Raw genomic sequence first — 18,470 nt, forward strand, 5'->3', positions numbered from 1 at the left:
GAGGAGAAGGAGGAGCCTTGGGGTTACTGGCTAACCTTATGCCAACGCCACATCGCACAACACAGAGCCATCTGCGTTAACGGTGATAGAGGTTCAAACAGGTAAAATATATTGTTTCTGTCCTGAACGTAAACAGACTACGGCTATCCAAGAACTTCAATAAGCCTTAATGGGGTGTTTTTTAAGCCGTTGTTTAATTAGCTTTTGTGAGCATGCTAGCGAAATGTAGCTAAATAACTAGCCGAGTTAATGTTAATGTTTTTGGAGGTTAGGGCTTATATTTAATATCATAATAATAAAGTCAGGTTAGGGTATACCCTGGACTTTCCACGGGGAAAACATCCAAAAGTATGCGAACCGTTTTAGCTATTTCATACTCTTTCCACACTAATATTAACCGTGTGAAGTTAACGTTGGTCAAATTTACAGATATGATACATGTTAAGCTAACATAGGGGGTTAACGTTACTGGTAGCTGGCTGAATGGACCAACTGACAGCAAAACAGATGTCACTGAGTGATAGGCGGAATGCAAGCCATCTGTCAGCATTATGTTATCAAGCTGGAAAGCCAGCTGACTTCAGTGTGTTATCTAACATACTGTTCACAAGTTTGGGAAATGCCACAAAAGCTTGTTTGGCGGCTGTTAAGTCTGACGTAACCCCCTTTCAAAATAGGATTTTCAGGTCTAAAAACCCTGTTGAAACAAAACAGACAACAACGACCAAACAAATGAACAATTACAATTACCTATTTTTCAGTGAGACATCTTTTAATCAATAGGAAAGCAGTGAGATGACAATTACTTTGTTTTTAAAAACTCAGATCTTTTCAAACAACGGGGAGTTTATGTTATTTTGTATGAAGGGTTTGCAAAGTGTTGCTTTACAAAGCTCTTCAAACTTCACAACTGTGGACTGACACATCAGAGTTAAACCTAGTCAATCTGTAGACTGCAAAGGGCTCATAGAACAAGAGCATCCCAAAATATTTAGAGCCATTTGCAAGTTGTGGTTCAATAATGACCTTGGTTCATTGTTACGATTTTCTGGATTCAAAAATTCCAAATCAAAAGGTGTTTGGGGACATGGACTAAATTAAAGTTTTTATTATTATTTTGTGGTCAAAACTTTATTTTTTAAATCCGGCTAAAAAAAGCTATTATTGAAGGAAAGAAGAAAAACATCAATATACACTGGAGATCAGAGTGACTTCAGTGATGAGAGGACCTTCGGTTTATTTGGGTCTGAACATTATGTTGGGCATAGGACTGGGGAAAGGAGTTGGGCCTCTTTTACAGTTACATGGCAGGTTGAATGCAAATGTTTATGTGAACCTCCTTCAGCAAAATGCAATAGCTTCACTCGGATTGTCTCCAAATCATTAGCAATTTTCTTGCAAGCCAATGTCTCCTGTCACACTGTAAAACAGGTTAAGCAGTTCCTTGAAGCTCACAATATTGAAACAATGTAATGGCCAGCTCAGAGTCCAGATCTAAACCCCATAGAGAATCTTTAAAAAATCCTTGGCAACAAAGTGAAGTCTAAAAAACCCACTATAGTTACTGAACTGTAAAAAGAGACTGCAAGAAGAATGGACCAAGATCAAACCAGAGCAGTGTGAGAAACTAGTGATGCCCCGTGGGCGCAGATGTGCTGAAGTCATTCAAAGCTGTGGCCTCTACACTTACTATTCCTTTTTGAATCCTATAGCCCGAAGAAAACATCATTGAAACTTCTCTTCTGACACAAAGGTTACTGTTCTCTAATTTTACTCATTGTTTTTTGTTTTTTTCTCAAAATAAATGTTTTTGTCGAAGCGTCTTGGTTATTTAAAAAACATGCTAGTACAGCAGTGGTTTGGCCACAGCGGATATTCTATCAAATTCTGAACAATAAAAAATAACAATATTTTAGAATAAATCAAGGATTTATAATTTGTTCTCTAATTTCTGTAGCTGATTACAAATCCTTGAAACTTGTAAAGAAAGGCCTCTCACTGAATAGCCTACAATTCAAAGCTATATTTACTGTGTTTGCTTACTTTGTTGTCTGTTCCTAATCCTTCATTCTTTATTTCTCCTTTGTGACAGGCCCTGTGGCCATGGCTAAAGACCCATTAGCCGAGGCAGGCTTTTATTTTGATGAACTCAACAAGCTACGGGTACTGGAACCTGATGTCAACCAGAAAACCTCAGAACTCAAGGAGGAGTGTAAAGAATTTGTGGACAGTAAGCACTGAATATTTTGTCAACTTCATTAAACTGTTCCTACTTTCCCACTCCAACATCAAAGGGAAGTACAGGCCAGGATGTACAAATATGTGTTTTCCTTTGCAGAAATCGGCCAGTTTCAGAAGATAGTGGGTGGTCTAATTGAGCTGGTGGATGAATTGGCAAATGAAGCGGAGACAGAAAAGATGAAGGTATGCTTGGCATTCAACGTTTCTTTTCATTGCAGAAGACAATGTAGTCTACATATGCCAAAGCTTTGAAACTCCTGGTAGTACAGCACGGCCAATATGGGATTTTTGAGACCAACACATCTTGGAGAGGGGAAAATTCACTGAATACCGATGTTGAGGCCCATAGACATTTTGGGCAGGAATGGGAATAGACCTTTTCTATGTGGATATTGCACCAATCTGACTCTGCAAAGTTGTTAAGAAGGCTGCTTCCCTGAACAAATACTTTTACTAAAGATTATTTAACATTATTATAAATTTCACACTGTATTTACTGTACTATATTGTCAACCAATTTTAAATGAACAGAGAAAATAAATTTGAAAAAGATATCATCCCAAGCATCATTTTCTGCATTATATGTTCTGTAAAAAAGGTTTCCATGTCAGCAAACATATATGCTGATACCGATACGTCTGTGATAGGCCAGTTTTGTCTCATTATATCGGCTGACCGAAAGATTGGTTTGGCTCTAGGTTGAACTCTTTTTGGACCCACTTTAGTTGTCGCAGGTATACTGTATGTGCTTCTGATTGATCATGAGAGCAACACCTTATTAATAATCAGCCTGTGTCCTTTTTCTTGAGGCAATTGGAGCGAGAAACCTGCTGAAGTCAGTGGCAAAGCAAAGAGAGGCTCAGCAGCAGCAGCTTCAGGCTCTCATAGCTGAGAAGAAGATGCAACTTGAGAGGTAACCAGTGCGTGGGCGAACTCCAACACCTAACCAACACAGTGCTGGTTTGTCCCAGATAGATTATGGTTTCCCATCAATTTAAATTCAGCACACAAAACAGTACATTTCTCTCATACTTGAAGAAATGGCTTTTGTGTCAGGTAATCCAAATGCACCACCAGCAGCAGCAGCAGCATTATTATACTGTCTTAACCAACAACTGAAAGTTGTCTTAAGGTCAATTCAAAGTTTGGCCTCAATAATGGTTGCATAAATCTTACCAGCCTTTAAGTAAGATATTGATAATGTTGCCCTACCTGATATATGCCTGTTTTAAGTCCACCTTAGAACAACCTCTCTCTAAAAGAACTGTTACCACAGCATCTGTCTTTGTTTGATTATCAGGTGATAGGAGTCTCCTTGTTGGACATTTGGGGCTTTTCCATACTCATTTGTGTTTTCACTAGACATGGCCCTCATCTGGAGTAAGGCTAAAGTGTGCCCGATGAGCCTCCAAGCGGGCAACGGTGACTTCTCACCAACTATGACGACCCCGATATAAAAGTGTGGTGTGGATTAGGGTTGTATGTTATGAGGATATGTATCGTATGATGATAGAAAAACGTTCTTATTTTGTTCAAATGTTTATTTCATTGTCATGAATCATGCACTTTACAGGCTGAGGGGTGTGTGAAGATGAAGTGAGCTGAAGCCTGAATCTGAAAGGAGTCGCTCCGTGTGTTTATAAGGTCTATGTGCGATCATAGTGTGTTTCTCGCTTCATTTAATCAGCAGAAAACAAGTGTAACACTAATAATAAATTAGAGGCTAATTATGGCTGTGCCAAATATATTTTTTGTGCTTTGGATATTAAGTAATGACCAACAGCGAATGTCTGCTCATAACATGATGTAATCAACAGAACTCAACAGAATAACGCTCATCCTGCTGAAAGTTGCAGCCACTGCATTGCTCATTATAGACGTTCAATCTGACAGTCTGAATATTTGAAAATTTGAATAACCGGGTCCAGCCCTAAATCTAACATAGGTATATAAATCACAAATAATGTAATAGGAAATAAGCCTTTCTATGTGGTGATATTGCATAAACTACTCATTAATTTGATTAACAAAAAGAATAAATGCTATATCGTGATACTATATATATCCTTATCGGGATATGAAATAATAGTGGTATGAGATGTATTTGTCATATCACCCAGCCCTAGTGGTGAAATAAGATAACACTATGAGTGAGGAGTCTGGTAAATTCCTCTTAGTTCATTAGCTGGGGCCCCAAATTTGGGCCATCAGTATCATCTTGGAGGACAAATGCTATCATTGTTTTTTGGCAAGGTATACACCCCTAGTACTAGAAAAATCACGATAGCAGTGCAGGAGTGGTAGCGTAATCACTTTTTTCAGCCCATGAAGCGACTAACCCCCTGAGATAAATTGCATTTTTGAAATCTTGTGTATATCTGTTTTAGGCTCATGGTAGGGATATTGTCAATATTATATAATATGGTGCTTGGTATCGTTGGAAAGGGGGCCTTTTAGGCTTTCATTTAAGCCCAGTACTGAATCTGTCTGACAAACACAGAGGTCACATGACTTGTTTAAACAAGAAATAATACATTTTTTTCACTATTTCCGCCTAAACTGTATGCTTTCTTTTATCCCTGGAGCATTAAGGAACATCAGGGACACAAAACTCAACAACTTCAATACTCAAGGAACTCTGATGATTCAGAAAATGTATAATATATGCATATTATTTATTTGTGAGAGGTGATTGTGAAGTCCTTAAATAGAATAGAGTGAATAGAATGCACAAATACATAGGATGGAGCCCTATTGGTCTTAAAAGTCGATAAAGAAACAAGTTGTAAAGTGAATATATTTAATCAAAGACTGGTTTGTATGTTGATATCCATTTTTTTTTTAATCTAATCACCATTTTCCATGTTGTCCTCATCTTCATCTGAACTTTCTACACAGGTCACCTGATTTTCACAATCTGTCAGTTTACACGTCTGTGCACTTGAGGCTATTTGCTAGATTTGGGTGCGTTTCCACTATGGTCGACTACCCTGATTCTATGGTCTATTTCGCCAAAAACGCCACTAATTTGCATGTGAGTCACTCAGGAGACCGTTTGACCAGGTAGAAAACGGTCATGTCAGAGAGCAGGGCCTCTTTTGTCCCCTGAGATTTACCCGATTACTGATTGGATGTAGCTCTCAGCAGGATGTGACGTGTGGTAGTACAGATGCTACCACAACACGGCAAAGTAGAGTAGACACTTTTATCCAGTGGTGTAGAAGAACACAGCGCAGAAAATGATCTGTGCACAGATTCTGGATTGAATTTCTGACGTGAGGTCCTTTGCTGCATGCTCCATACCTCTCTCTTTCTCTCTCTCCCATTTACGCACGCGCGCACGCTCATTTAGCTGTTAATGAAAAAAGGATTTCGCCTCAGACAGCTCATCCAATCATCATGCAGAAGCCGAGTGTCCGGGCCAGCCCACTGTCCCATAGGCCCCCAGAGACGCTGAGCGTCCGATGGGTGGGACAAATACCAGCATTTATCCAATGACCGTCTAGTTTCGCTGCAGTGGAACAACCCGCTCTACGCTTCCCCATTGAAGTCAGTAGAAGCTGAGCGTCTGACTGTAAAGCGCTGTGGAACTGTGGGGATGAATGAGAAGGAAGTTGCGTTGGCTACCTATGATAAGCAGCTGATTCTGAACAAAAGATGAAGGCTTTCTAGTGCGTATTACGTCAATGAAATGTACACACAGCAGTTTATATTTCACCCCTTTTTTTTCTTTTTTTTGGTGACATTTTAGGGGAAGCTGAGCCTATCTTGCAGTCTTAGAGCAATCGCCACTGACACACACACACACACACACCGTACTGCAGCGGGGTGCCTATCTGTCAACAAACACTTTTACAGCGCCTCAAATCTTTGAGGTGGAGTGTTTTCTTGCACATAAGTTGACGTGAATCATACGGGCCACCTTAAATCAAACTACAACTATTCTGTATTGCCACTCTATAGGGCTAATGGAAACACGCCTATTTACATTGTGGGAGTGAACATTTTTTTTGTGCAGTTGCAGGCAAGTAGATCCAGGACAGTTTCAGGTGCTGCCTGGCCTTCCATCGAGTGCAGCACAAACGGTTCACCCTCCTCTCTGTCCCATCTTCCATCATCTGCAAACAGGGCATGGCACTTGTGGGTCCTTTTCTAAACATCTTTTCCAAATACCAGCCTAAGAGTTAGCTCGCAGACTGTGTTGCCTCAAGCTATCCATGCAATCCTTGGGAGTTGATGACTCTCAATTTCACCTTTCTTTGCACAGAAAAGGTGCTGATTTAGGAGTAACTCTTAATCATAAGGGACGTTTCACTCCTAATTTTAGGACTCCTAATTTTTTAAGATAAGTGTATTTCACAAAGCATTTTGGCGCTATAATATGCCGCTGTAGTATTCTGACAGTCCCCTAAGGAACACTGTAGTCTCATGTAACGTCACAGACCCTTGCGAGATGACTGTGTGTGTTCAAGATGGCGGAATAAACGACACAAGCAGATACCAGCGTCTTGTACAGTTTATTGTAAACACAATTCAGCCAGCGGCAACAAAGAAATATTACATTGTGTCGGAGTAGAGGCTCAAAGACTCAGTTTCCGATCGAAGACGGATACTTACGGCGTTCCAGCACCCAGCATGAACTGGGACTCTCCGAACCTACCCGAAGCGCCGCTTCAAACAGAACGCCAAGCTGATGTTTTCCGGACCCCTGAAAGGTAGAACTGATGAGGAAAAATGTAGTTACCTTCTCCTGTGGATCGGGGAGAAAGGACGGGACGTTTACAATACCTGGACACTGGGAGCAGAAGAAGCTAAGCACGTACTACGACAAGTACACGAAGTACCTCACGCCTAGTCTAACCAAATGTACGCGAGCTACCGCTTCCACAAGAAGATGCAGGAGACGGCGAGACCTTCGCACATTTCGTCATGGAAGCTAAAACTCCCTGTCAAAGACTGGATACCCAAACAGTGATGAGATCGCTACTTATTCCCTGCGGGTGCCTGAGAAGCTACCTAGCCGGGGCGCAGACCTAACATTGGACAGAGCGCTAGATATTGCACACTCCGACGAGCTAGCACAAGCCCAACTCAAAGACATGGTCGAAGATGGCAGCCCCATCGGCGGCATGTTGTAGGGAGAAGCCCTGACAACAGGCGTCCATCCAGCTTCAAAGCTGGGACAAGAGAGCCTGCTGCCGCAAGCAAGTAATGTTATCGCTGCGGCGGTACACACAGCACCATGGACGGCGCCTGCCCAGCTAAAGGGAAAGATTGTATAAAATGCAAGAAGCTTAACCACGCCAAAGTCTGCCGGTCAAGGATATACACACACAAAAGCTATACACACACTAGATGAGGATTCCACAGACAAGCAGGTAGAATTGTTTGGTTGGCTCACAACCGGAAACACAGGAGAGAGCAATGAACAGGCATACGCTGAAATTGAAGACCCTGGCGCACAAATTAATGCCATCCCAGAACACATGTTCCAAAGACTGTTTAAAGCTGTCAGAGTAAAGCCATCCATCCAAAGACTACTTATGGAGGGGAATCACTGAAAGTGAAGGGCATCTGCAGCCTGTAAAGTAAGCACAAAGACAATTCCATGATGCTTAAATTCTACATAGTTGACACGAAAGCACCCCCATCTTAGGGATTAGAGCTAGTCTGGACTTGAGCCCAATAAAACTGATACTGGCAGTAACCGAGGAGGACAAGGAGCCCGACACAGATTGACAGATCCTTCTCAAGGAATACGCTGTTTTCCAGGGCATAGGGGAGTTCCCAGGGGAATGAAACTTCCATGTCGACCCAAGCGTCACAGCGGTGGCATATCCACCACGCGGAGTTCCCATTGCACTACAAGACAGGCTAAAACAGGAACTTGACAGGATGGAGGCAAGTAACATCATCTGTAGAGTGACAGAGCCCACAAAACGGGTCAACACACTTGTAGTTGTGGAAAAGCCCCAGACAGGAAAGCTGAGAGTCTGCCTGGACCCGAGGGACTTCAACAAAGCAATTCAAAGACCACACTACCCATAACCAACCTTAGAAGACGAAACTACCGAACTGTCTGTAGCACGCTACTTCAGCATCCTCGCCGCCAGATCTGGCTATTGGGCCATAAAACTGAACACTGTAACTTCTAACAACATTTAACACCCCTTTTGGCAGGTAAAGGTTCCTGAGGCTGCTCTTTGGGATCAATTTGGCTCAGGATGAGTTCCAGAGGTGAGTCGACGAGACAAGGACAAGGCCTCAGTGGTGTCGCTGCCATAGTCAATGACATCCTGGTCTTCTGGAGATCAAAGCAGGGGCACGACGACTATCTCAAGGCCATGCTGAGATGCACAAGAGAGGGAGGGGTGAGGCTAAATCCTGTCAAATGCCAAATATGTGTGTCGGAGGTCAGCTACTTTGGCCAAACACTCTCAAGAGAAGGTGAGAAACCAGACCCACGAAAAGGTTAGGTAATCCAGGAAATGCAGCCACCCACAAGCAAAGGGGAACTAGAAACCATCCTCGGGACCACATCTTCCTGAGGTAAATGCACCCCTGCAACATCTTTTTAAAGCAAGACAGTACGTTTGCATGGGACAGTAACCAAGGCAAAGTGTTCATGCAGATAAAAGAACTAATAACACATCACTCTGTGCTCGCCTACTTTGACCCGCAGAAGAAGCTGAGACTTCAAGTGGATGCTTTGAAATGCGGCCTCGGGTCTATCATGCTCCAGGAGGGAAGGCCCATTGCATATGCATCCAAGTCACTCAACAGCACCGAAGAAATTATGCGCAGATGGAAAAGGAACTGTACGCAGTACTTTTCGGCTGCAAGCATTTCCACGAGTACATGTACGGATGCAGAGTGACTGTAGAATTTAATCACAAACAAACCCCTAGCCCCAGCACTACCACGGCTACAGAGGATGATTATGCAGCTCCAAAAGTACAACATTCACATCATACACCGCCCGGGGAAAGACATATGAGTCGCTGAAACCCTGTCTCGTAAGTCCATTGAGCACCAGGACAGCAGCCTGAAAGAAAGCATGGAAGCACACTCATCAGCAGCATCCCAGTAAGCGACAACAAACTGCTGGAAATCAAAGAAGCAACAGCACAAGACACATGGCTTAATGAACTCAATAGAGCCATAAAGGATGGATGGCCTGATGCCCACCCAATATCCAGGAATATTGGAACCACAGGAATCAGATCTCTAAAATTGAAGGAACCTCAAAGGTTCATATTTCATATATATATATAAGAAAATCATATTTCCTCAAAAACATGATCCAACGCATATACATAGGGCACATGGGCATTGAGAAGAGTAAGCACAGAGCCCGAGATCTCCTCTTCTGTCCCGGAATGTGGAAACGGATCGAAGTAGAAATGGAAAAGTGCAACATATGCCAAGAAAGACGCAGGGCAAAAACCAAAGAGCCTCTGTCATCACACAACATACCGGAGAGACCATGGCAGGTGGTAGGTACAGATCTATCTGCCTAAAGCAATTTCAGTTAAAAGCAACTGGACTTGGTTATTTGTCTAGGAAGACGTTTCACCTCTCATCCAAGAGGCTTCATCAGTTCATGTACGCAACTGACCAGGCTGGAACTGGTCAAACTATATGGTGTGGAGATCCAGGTATTAAACCTTTCACAAGGCCGATGGTGTCACTGGAACCCTTTGTGCTCCAAGTGACAACGAACGTCATTAGTGTGACAGTCGTTGGTGGGAAGTAGGTTTCGACTTTGTTAGTGCTCTATTGGGTTAACGACAAGTCGTTGGAGTCACAGGAGGCCATTTGTTAACAGTTGTTAGATTGTTGAATCTCCTGGGAAGGGATGGAAGGGTAGCATTGTAAATTGGAGATAAGTGGTGTCTCAGACCTCCTCCTCTGTTTAGCGATGGTTTCTCTACTTTTGCATAGATTGCTTCTTTTACTCCTCTTTCCAACCATCTGTCCTCTCTGTCCAGGATGTGGATATTGTTATCATCAAAGGAGTGGGCTTTCTCCTTGAGATGTAAGTGGACAGCAGAGTCCAGGCCTGAGGAGTTAGCTCTCCTGTGTTGGGCCATGCGTTTATGCAGTGGTTGTTTTGTTTCTCCGATGTAGAGATCTTTGCATTCCTTTTTGCAATGGACAGCATAAACCAGATTGCTTTTGTAGTTGTGTGGTGTTCTGTCCTTGGGATGTACTAGTCTCGGTCGGAGTGTGTTACTGGGTTTGAAATACACAGGGATGCAGTGTTTATTGAAGATCCTACTGAGTTTCTCTGATACCCCAGCCACATATGGGATGACTATATTGCTTCTCTTATTTTCTTTTTCAACCACTTTGTTTTTTTTTCTGGAAGCAGCTGCCGTTTTCACAAAGGTCCAGCTGGGGTAACCACAAGTTGTGAGGGCGCCTCTCAGGTGCTTGCGTTCTTCCCTTGGGCCTGTGTGCTGGTGGGTACACTATCAGCTCTGTGTTGCAGGGGCACCTGATAACTCCAAGCTTGTGTTCCAGGGGCTCGTGGGAGTCAAACAGTAGATATTGATCTGTGTGACTGGGTTTTCTGTATACCCCAATGTGGAGGCTCCTGTCATGCTCCATATGGACGTCAGTCTAAGAAAGGCAAACTGTTGTCCTTGACTTCTTCTCTGGTGAACCTGATGTTTTTGTCCAGTAAGTTTATATGTTCGGTAAAAGTTTGCACCTCTTTGGATTTGAATTTAACCCATGTGTCGTCCATATATCTGAACCAATGGCTCGGGGTTACTCCTTTGAAGGAGTTCAAAGCCTTGTCCTCTACCTCCTCCATGTGTAGATTGGCCACAATAGGGGATACTGGTGAATCCATGGCACAGCTGTGTTTTTGTCTATAAAAAGTGCCATTAAACTGGAAATATGTGGTATTCAGGCACAAATCCAGGAGTTGGCAAATGTGGTCTGGTTTGAGATTTGTTAGGTTGTGTAAGGGCGCACTGACACTGTCCATCCGTACCGTGCCCCGTGCTTTAGGGTACTTGTCCCCCCCTCCCTCTCCCCCCGGGGCCCAGGCCCGTTTGTACTCACAATACCTGGGCCTCAACGTCATCACGATGCGTCACTTTGTTTACAAATCTTTTCATAGACCTCAGAGTTTTTGTGCGTCTTTTCCGACTGTTTTTGAATATTTTCATCCGACCAAATCTGCAGTAAACACTCCACCTCCGCATCACACCAACGTGAACCTTTCGCCGCCATTGTTTTAAATGTCTGCGCGTGGTCCGTCCTTCTTTTTTCTATGTCCGAACAGGCGCACATAAAATGACGTCAGAACCGCCGTAGGCCTCGTGCTCGTACATGTGCGCACGCTTGTGCTCGTACATGTGCAAACGTGCTGTACAAAAGCCCACCTCTCCCAAACGAGCCGTGGACGGCAAGCTTACCGCGCCTAGAAGCGGTACGGTTGCACTCACACTGGTCAAACAAACTAGACTTTAGCCGTGAAAGGTCCTTAGGCACGGTACGGATGGACAGTGTGAGTGCGCCCTAAAAGTAGCGAAATCATCGCTAAACAGAGGAGGAGGTCTGAGACACCACTTATCTCCAAATTACAATGCAGCCCTTTCATCTCTCTTTCATAACCAAATGGCATCGCAGAGACTGTCATCAGCGACAACGGTCCATGCTACAGCTCTGAGGAGTTCTGCCGCTTAACAGATGTATGGGACTTCACACACACCACTGCAAGCCTACACTATACATGGAGCAACAGCCTCGCTGAAAGAACCATCCAGACAGTAAAACCCATCCTTGACAAAGCCAAGGCTGAGAACAAAGTCCCCTACCTCACTCTCCTTCAATACAGAAACACTCTTGTGGACAATCTGCAATCACCTGCCCAGCTTCTCATGATTTGTGCCGGCGTTCCATTCTCCAAATGACTGAGAGACAGCTGCAGCCCCATGTAGCACTCCAGACAGCTGTTTCAAAAGCACTTGCCCATAGGGCAGGTACAGGTCATACTCTATTTGCCTGAATGTCATGTTAATTGCTCAAATAAAATCAAAAGCCTTTTAAACAATAATGGGTATGATTTAATTACACTTTTTAGCAAGCAATGTCTCTTACATGCAAACACTCCTTACTAGTCACATCCTGACCACATCAAACCAACATGTACTGCACGCTTTTCACAGGAAAACACAATCTTCTGCTTTATGCTGCACCCATGGACGTTCCACGTTCCAGTCATCAACAAATTTACCCTTACAGTGAAATTTGTCTTTTTTTGTAGCGCTGAACAGGCCTCTATTTGCCAGGTACCTGGTATGGTTTTCGGGGGCTCAGAAAACTAATTCTAACTCAGACCCAAGCTGAATGTTAGCTTCAGCACTTTCTAAACAAATGTTAACTGCCACATCGTGCCAAAAAGTTATTTAGTCCATCGACGAAGCCTGTTAAACCTATAGCACCCAGTTTTATGTGTATTGCTTTTATCTGGATCATAATATATAAATATACATAATTATATGTCTGTTCGGTATAGAAAAGATGTATTTTTTAAACTTAAACCGTTCTTGTAACTGAATAATCACAATCGTGTTTGCAGATTATAGCGTGATCATGCTAACATTTACGTGATCAAGACATCTATTTTAATTTTCTATATTTATGTGGGACAGATTAGAGCTCACCTAGTCCCTTTGATCTGCAGAAATACCTTTTTATTTGACTGAAATGACTTTTTGGCACCACAACGAAAATGACAGCCACTGTTGCCTTTTCTTTTGCTTTATTATTGTATTTGTTTGGACAATCTTTAACCAGGCCAGGTGACTGACATAAAGAGGGAAAAACAATACTGCAGCTGGACCAGAAACTGTTTACAGAAACAAACCTGCGTCAGGAAATATGAAACACTACATTCAATTGAATTTAACAATTTAACTGCTAATTTCTTCTCTGCTCTGACCATCACCAGCTACAGATGTCTGCTCTGAGTTCATCCGCTGTCTCTCTTCACCTGCACGTACACAAAGACGAGCCTATGTAGCGTACTGAGGCATTCCTGAAATGATTTACATAATAACTTCCTCTGCACCGCTGCCAGCCTGTGTCACTAACAGCGCAAAAGGAAAGCAGTGGATGAATATACACAACTACTTTCATTTCCAAAAGACAAAACTGAGTTCAAACCTTCGATAAAACAGACCAGTGCTCTCTGGTGAGTCCATCTTTGCACCGCTGTCTAATGAGATGTTACATGTTCTTACTTGGTATGTGATGCCTGATGTTTTTATGGTAATGTAACTGTATTTGTATTTGTTTGTACCTAGGGACTGCAGATGCAAATTAGCCTATGGCTAACTCTGGTGCAATGCATCAAATGGTTACATTTATGTTATGACATTTATGACGATGTCAACAAAGTCAAAAGCAGATAGCGCTGTCTGAATAATTTTTTATTTCAACCAATTTGAATCGTCACAGATTTTAATAGATTTTAACTCTCTCGTGAGGCATTGTGACATCCCTAGCTCAGATTTCAGCACCAACCAGAAGTTAGAGGCAAAACTGTGCGCACAAGGAGTGTCGGCACTCAAGCAGGCTGCAGTGAGGTGGAGGAGAGAGACAGAGCTGCTGGCTGCGGCGAATATATCTATTTTGCGAGAATTAGCCAAAAACAGGTTGTTTCGCAGTCTATAAAACACTTATATAATAGCGATTTTATTAACAAAAATCCACTTACCCGTTCAGGTAACCGGAAAACAAGCTCAACTTGCCAGAGTATTATTTTTACTTACCCCGGGCAAGCAGGCAACCGTTAGTGTCATTGCCTGGGCTCCATCCCATTTGTACATTCTATTCACTCTATTCTAGTTTGAGGACTTGTGCTGGTTGCACAAGTCTTATTTAAGGCTCACAATCACCTCTCACAAATAAAAATATGGATATATTATACATTTTCTAAATCATCAGAGTTCCTTGAATATTGAAGTTCTATCTGGGGTAATTGTTTGTAATAGAGACACACCAAGTAAGAGGATATTCGAGAGGGCATGCACTGAAGTGTCACAGTTAGGGAAGGCTGTTCATTTCCTTTCAGTTTTGTGCACCATGTAACATGAAAGAAAACACTCCACCTTAAAATTTGCAAATGGCTGCAAGTCGGAATCCAACCTGGGCCACTGCGGCACTCATTTTAACAAGCGTGTGCACAGATAATTTTCTTTGTTCCTGCAGTAAGAAAATAGCATAACACCACTGGATAAAAGTGTCTACTCTCTACTGCCGGATTTTAAAAATGCCGCATGTTGTTGAGGTGTCAGGTGCTACCAATTTCACATCCAACTTAACGTTATACCCAATCAGCAACCAGGCTTTTTTCAGGGGAGAAAAAAGGCCCTGCTCTTTGGCTGGGTATTTGACTGTGATGGAAACACGCCTTTACTATGAGTCTTTTAGTTCAGTCTATCTTTTTTGCACGCCACAGGGGGCCAGCTGCAGGGGACATTTGGTGGTCAGAGTAACTTTTTGTGGCTATGTCCATCAAGTCATGGTTGAATGCCAAACCGTGAGTTGTCAGTGAAATAGCAATCGGCATCTTATTAATGCGGTATGTGTTTAAGCCATAAGTTCAAATCATCTGGTGACTCGTTGGTGACTTTCCATACTAGAAATTTCTAATAACATGTCACGTGTCAGGTGATGGACTGTTATTCTTGCTTTATTGCATTAATTGGGTTACAGTTAGTTTTCTGTTGTGTTTCCTTGTTTCAGATATCGTATTGAGTATGAAGCCTTGTCCAAAGTGGAGTCAGAACAGAACGAGTTTATCGACCAGTTCATTCTGCAGAAGTGAGGATTTGACTGAGACAGCAGATAAATGTCCGACCACGTTTCCAGAGTGCCTGTCCTGTTTTCTCTGGGTGACGCCCACTTCAGAGAATTACTCTGCTGCAGCTGTTTTGAAGCAATCCCAAAGCTCCACCATCATCCGAAGACATTTCCACCTTATTTCTGACGTGTTTGTGTGTGTGTATTTACAGTGTCATAAGCTTGAATATAATTGGAACTTTAAGTTCCGTTTACACCAAATGTCTCAACATCAACTTCTCACACAAACATTAATGCAGATGGAGCTATTTTGAGGAATATTATTTATACTATTTATATTGACGACTCTGTATGTCTAGTTTTATTACATTTTGTATCAAATGAAATACATGCATCTGTAAATACATTTAGGTTTTAAAAGATAGAAGTTGATCATGATTTGATCATCTGTGTTCTCTTTTCGCTTTTATTCCATTCTTCTGGTACAACCAGTCAGTGGGCACAGCACATGAGGAATACTGTCCTTTCTCCCTTCTGTTTGTCATTGTCCTTCATGTATCCATTTTGATGACAAATGGTTATACTTGAGGTTATACAATTAGGAGTTTTTTTTAATGTTCTGTTTTGAGACTATGTACAGTGTTTCCCTCAGGTTTACGGGGGGGAGGGGTAAAACTTAAAAGAAATCATGGCTTTGATGTGTTTCCAACACACTGTAGTGAATTGCCTAAATGTTATTTTCTTTGGGTGCCAGCCGGTGTTTAATCGGGCAATTGAATGATTAGGGCCGTATTAAAGGCCAATCCCCACATGGATAAATGAATCAGCGTTAACCACCACACATCACACAGAAGGATCACAATTATACAAGCAATAATCGGAGCCACAATGTAAACATGGTTTATATCAGTGTATTGCAGTGCATGAGCTATATGAAAATATATTTTAAATAATTGTCCAAAACCTCCAAATAATGTTCCCCAAACAGTCCAAAGTAAAATCAAAAATCACATTTCAGTTTCAAGCACAACAAAATAAAGAATTTGAGTTTGTGTAATTATGTTTTATTTTATTTTTTGTAGGAGTGAACCCTCTTCTCAAACTAAATAATAAAGGATCTCTGATAAATTCAGTTTCGTTTTCCCCGTCAGGGGTGGAGCCTCTTCCTAAACAATTTAACAAACGATCTTTGAACAAGTGAATCTCCAAAGCTGTCTGAGTTTTCTGAGAACTGTAAACATGCAGCCATGTAGAGACAGAATTTACATGCTGTCGTGCAAATAAGATCAATAACATAAGGCTGTTTAGTTTATTTACTAAAAGGACATGGTATAGAGATGTTCTATAGGAAAGAGATCCTTAAATGACTTCTGTTGGGATCTGATACTATTCAGAAAATACAATTAAGTAAAACTAACTTGACTTCCGAGTGGTGCGGGAGGGGCCGGACTTAATTTGATCAAAAATCATTGAGATTATGAGATCATCATCACTCATTTACATTTGGAAGTTCTTTAAAAAGAGGCTACATGGTATCAAGTGTGACAGAACTTCCATATTTTGTTGGAATGTACCACACTAAGGCCATATGGCCAAATTAAAATTATTTATTTTAACGGGGTTAATCACCCATCCAGCTTTTGAGTTTGATAACTGAAGTTGAAAACTCATTTTAATCAATTTTCGATTGAGAATTAAAATGAGGACATCTTCTAGTATATACTGCTTAATAAAACAAAAATGAAAGTTAGCCTCAGTTAAGTATATACTTTATAGCAGACAACTAAGCTAGAATTATTGAGAATGAATTTACTGAAAAAGAAATACAGTATATATTCAACTTATTTCAATCTACCAATAGTATTTAGACTTCTATAGATAATAAATTAAGTAGTGAGCGTAACAGGCCATGATTCGTGAGGTCTTCCTCTCATCAAAAGGTGCTTCATCATGGCTGTTCAAATCGCCACAATGAGAACAAATAACACAATGAGCACTGAGGACTCAGAAATGGTACATCCACCTCTATGACATATTCATGGTTTGTGAACTTCACTTCTTCTTGGTATACTGTAAATCAAAAAGAGAATTATTATCGTATTTTTTTGAACATCAACTTGAAATTAAAAAGGCCTTCATCCTTACTTTATCAAGAATCCAGTCTGCATCCGTAATAGCTCTTTGAATGATCATTTGTATTCTCTCTGGGTCGTCTTCATCTGAGTGACTGATGTAACCCTGGAAACCAACAGCCAAGCATCAGGATGACGAAGTGTTTATGTTTGAATGCTCTCAATTGGGAAGAAGAAGGTGCTTCAACTCTCCAGGCTAGGAGAACGACACTTAACAGGTTTAATGACACATAAATGGTGTGTGACTCATGTTCTTTGTAGTTCATAAATAAATCAACAATATCTAGAAAAAAGGTTACATTATGTAGGAAATCCTTGTGAACAACAAAACAAAACGGAACCATGCATAAAAAAAACTTCTTCACAGTTGTAATAGAGATCAGAAACTCCACAGGGAACCTGTAATTTCCTCATCTGGTGATCACAGTGAGGTTCAGAGGACAAGTACAAATGAGTTGATTAGCACCAATCAGTCAATGAATTGTCTATTATTAATGTTTAAAGGTGCAATGTGTAATATATGGTAAGATCTTTATTATAAAACATAAAAAATGAACTGACCTTATTAACAGAGTGTAAAGAAGATAAACTAGGTATAGTTGACTTGATTCTGGTCCAGTGTGGTCTACCCTTTTTTTGAATTTTCACAGATAGAATAAAACTTTCACAATTCTGAAACTGTGGTTTTAAAGAAACCTTTGCCTCGCTAAAATAATCTATTAATCTACAGTACCAGTCAAAAGGTTGGACACGCTTTTCTCATTTACTTGGGAAAGTGTGTCCAAACTTTTGACTGGTACTGTAGACCTGAGAAGTCTAGCTATTGGTTTTGACTCTGAGGCTGGTCCAATGTGGTCTATGATGTGGTCTCTGGGCAAAATCTACATAATATAATGTCCAGGATCATTTCACCTGTTTTATGGCATGTTGATAATGCTGCTGCATTGCTGTGGTTGGTAACTGCCTGCAACATCTGAGGAGATGTCGATAGAGCTGCACTGGTGTCAACTCAGCTCCAACTAAAGGCAGCATCCCTTCCTCCTGCCCATGGTAAAAGGAAAGGCATGTTTATTTGTATAGCAGATATCAACAACAAGGTACAGTGCCTATAGAAAGTTATAATACCGTTTTGAAAGTCACTTTTTTTGTTTTACTGCCTGAAATGATAATACATGAAAACATGTGATTTACACATTTTGCCTTACATTTAAGTGATTTTTTTCCCTCAAAATTTCTGAAAATTAATAAAAAAAGGAAAAACTAGAATAGCAG

General features: G+C 41.4%; 2 protein-coding genes across 3 annotated transcripts; one reads left to right on the forward strand and one right to left on the reverse strand.

Annotated features, from left to right (window-relative positions):
* ift20 (intraflagellar transport 20 homolog (Chlamydomonas)) lies at window positions 1-15,251 on the forward strand. 2 transcript variants are annotated; one of them, XM_083914554.1, is made up of 6 exons: window positions 17-101; window positions 1,713-1,753; window positions 2,093-2,230; window positions 2,339-2,424; window positions 3,051-3,154; window positions 15,010-15,251. In XM_083914554.1, exons 3-6 carry the CDS (start codon window positions 2,104-2,106, stop codon window positions 15,089-15,091), a joined length of 399 nt encoding a protein of 132 aa, XP_083770680.1. In that variant the 5' UTR covers window positions 17-101; window positions 1,713-1,753; window positions 2,093-2,103; the 3' UTR covers window positions 15,092-15,251. The 2 variants fall into 2 exon arrangements, with proteins under 2 accessions (XP_083770679.1, XP_083770680.1); XM_083914553.1 differs by lacking the exon at window positions 1,713-1,753 and having other exon boundaries at window positions 1-101.
* A 196-nt stretch (window positions 15,252-15,447) lies between these two features.
* Window positions 15,448-18,233, reverse strand: lyrm9 (LYR motif containing 9). Its single transcript, XM_083914555.1, has 3 exons — window positions 18,111-18,233; window positions 17,212-17,304; window positions 15,448-17,136 (listed from the first exon to the last, which is right to left on the reverse strand). The coding sequence occupies exons 1-3, from the start codon at window positions 18,228-18,230 to the stop codon at window positions 17,119-17,121; spliced, it is 231 nt and encodes a 76-aa protein (XP_083770681.1). The 5' UTR covers window positions 18,231-18,233; the 3' UTR covers window positions 15,448-17,118.
* Window positions 18,234-18,470: the final 237 nt, after the last annotated feature.

Source organism: Echiichthys vipera (assembly GCF_963691815.1).
Source record: "Echiichthys vipera genome assembly, chromosome: 5".
Classification (NCBI taxonomy): domain Eukaryota; kingdom Metazoa; phylum Chordata; class Actinopteri; order Perciformes; family Trachinidae; genus Echiichthys; species Echiichthys vipera.

What these genes read in the sequence shown, in the direction of transcription:
- ift20 (XM_083914553.1), top strand. Translation starts at nt 2,104, where the DNA reads ATGGCTAAAGACCCATTAGCCGAGGCAGGCTTTTATTTTGATGAACTC. An exon ending in CGGAGACAGAAAAGATGAAG is followed by an intron (nt 2,425 to 3,050) that starts GTATGCTTGGCA and finishes CTTTTTCTTGAG; the next exon opens with GCAATTGGAGCGAGAAACCT. An exon ending in AAGAAGATGCAACTTGAGAG is followed by an intron (nt 3,155 to 15,009) that starts GTAACCAGTGCG and finishes TCCTTGTTTCAG; the next exon opens with ATATCGTATTGAGTATGAAG.
- lyrm9 (XM_083914555.1), bottom strand. Translation starts at nt 18,230, where the DNA reads ATGCTGCCTTTAGTTGGAGCTGAGTTGACACCAGTGCAGCTCTATCGA. An exon ending in ATCAACATGCCATAAAACAG is followed by an intron (nt 17,305 to 18,110) that starts GTGAAATGATCC and finishes GTTGGTTTCCAG; the next exon opens with GGTTACATCAGTCACTCAGA.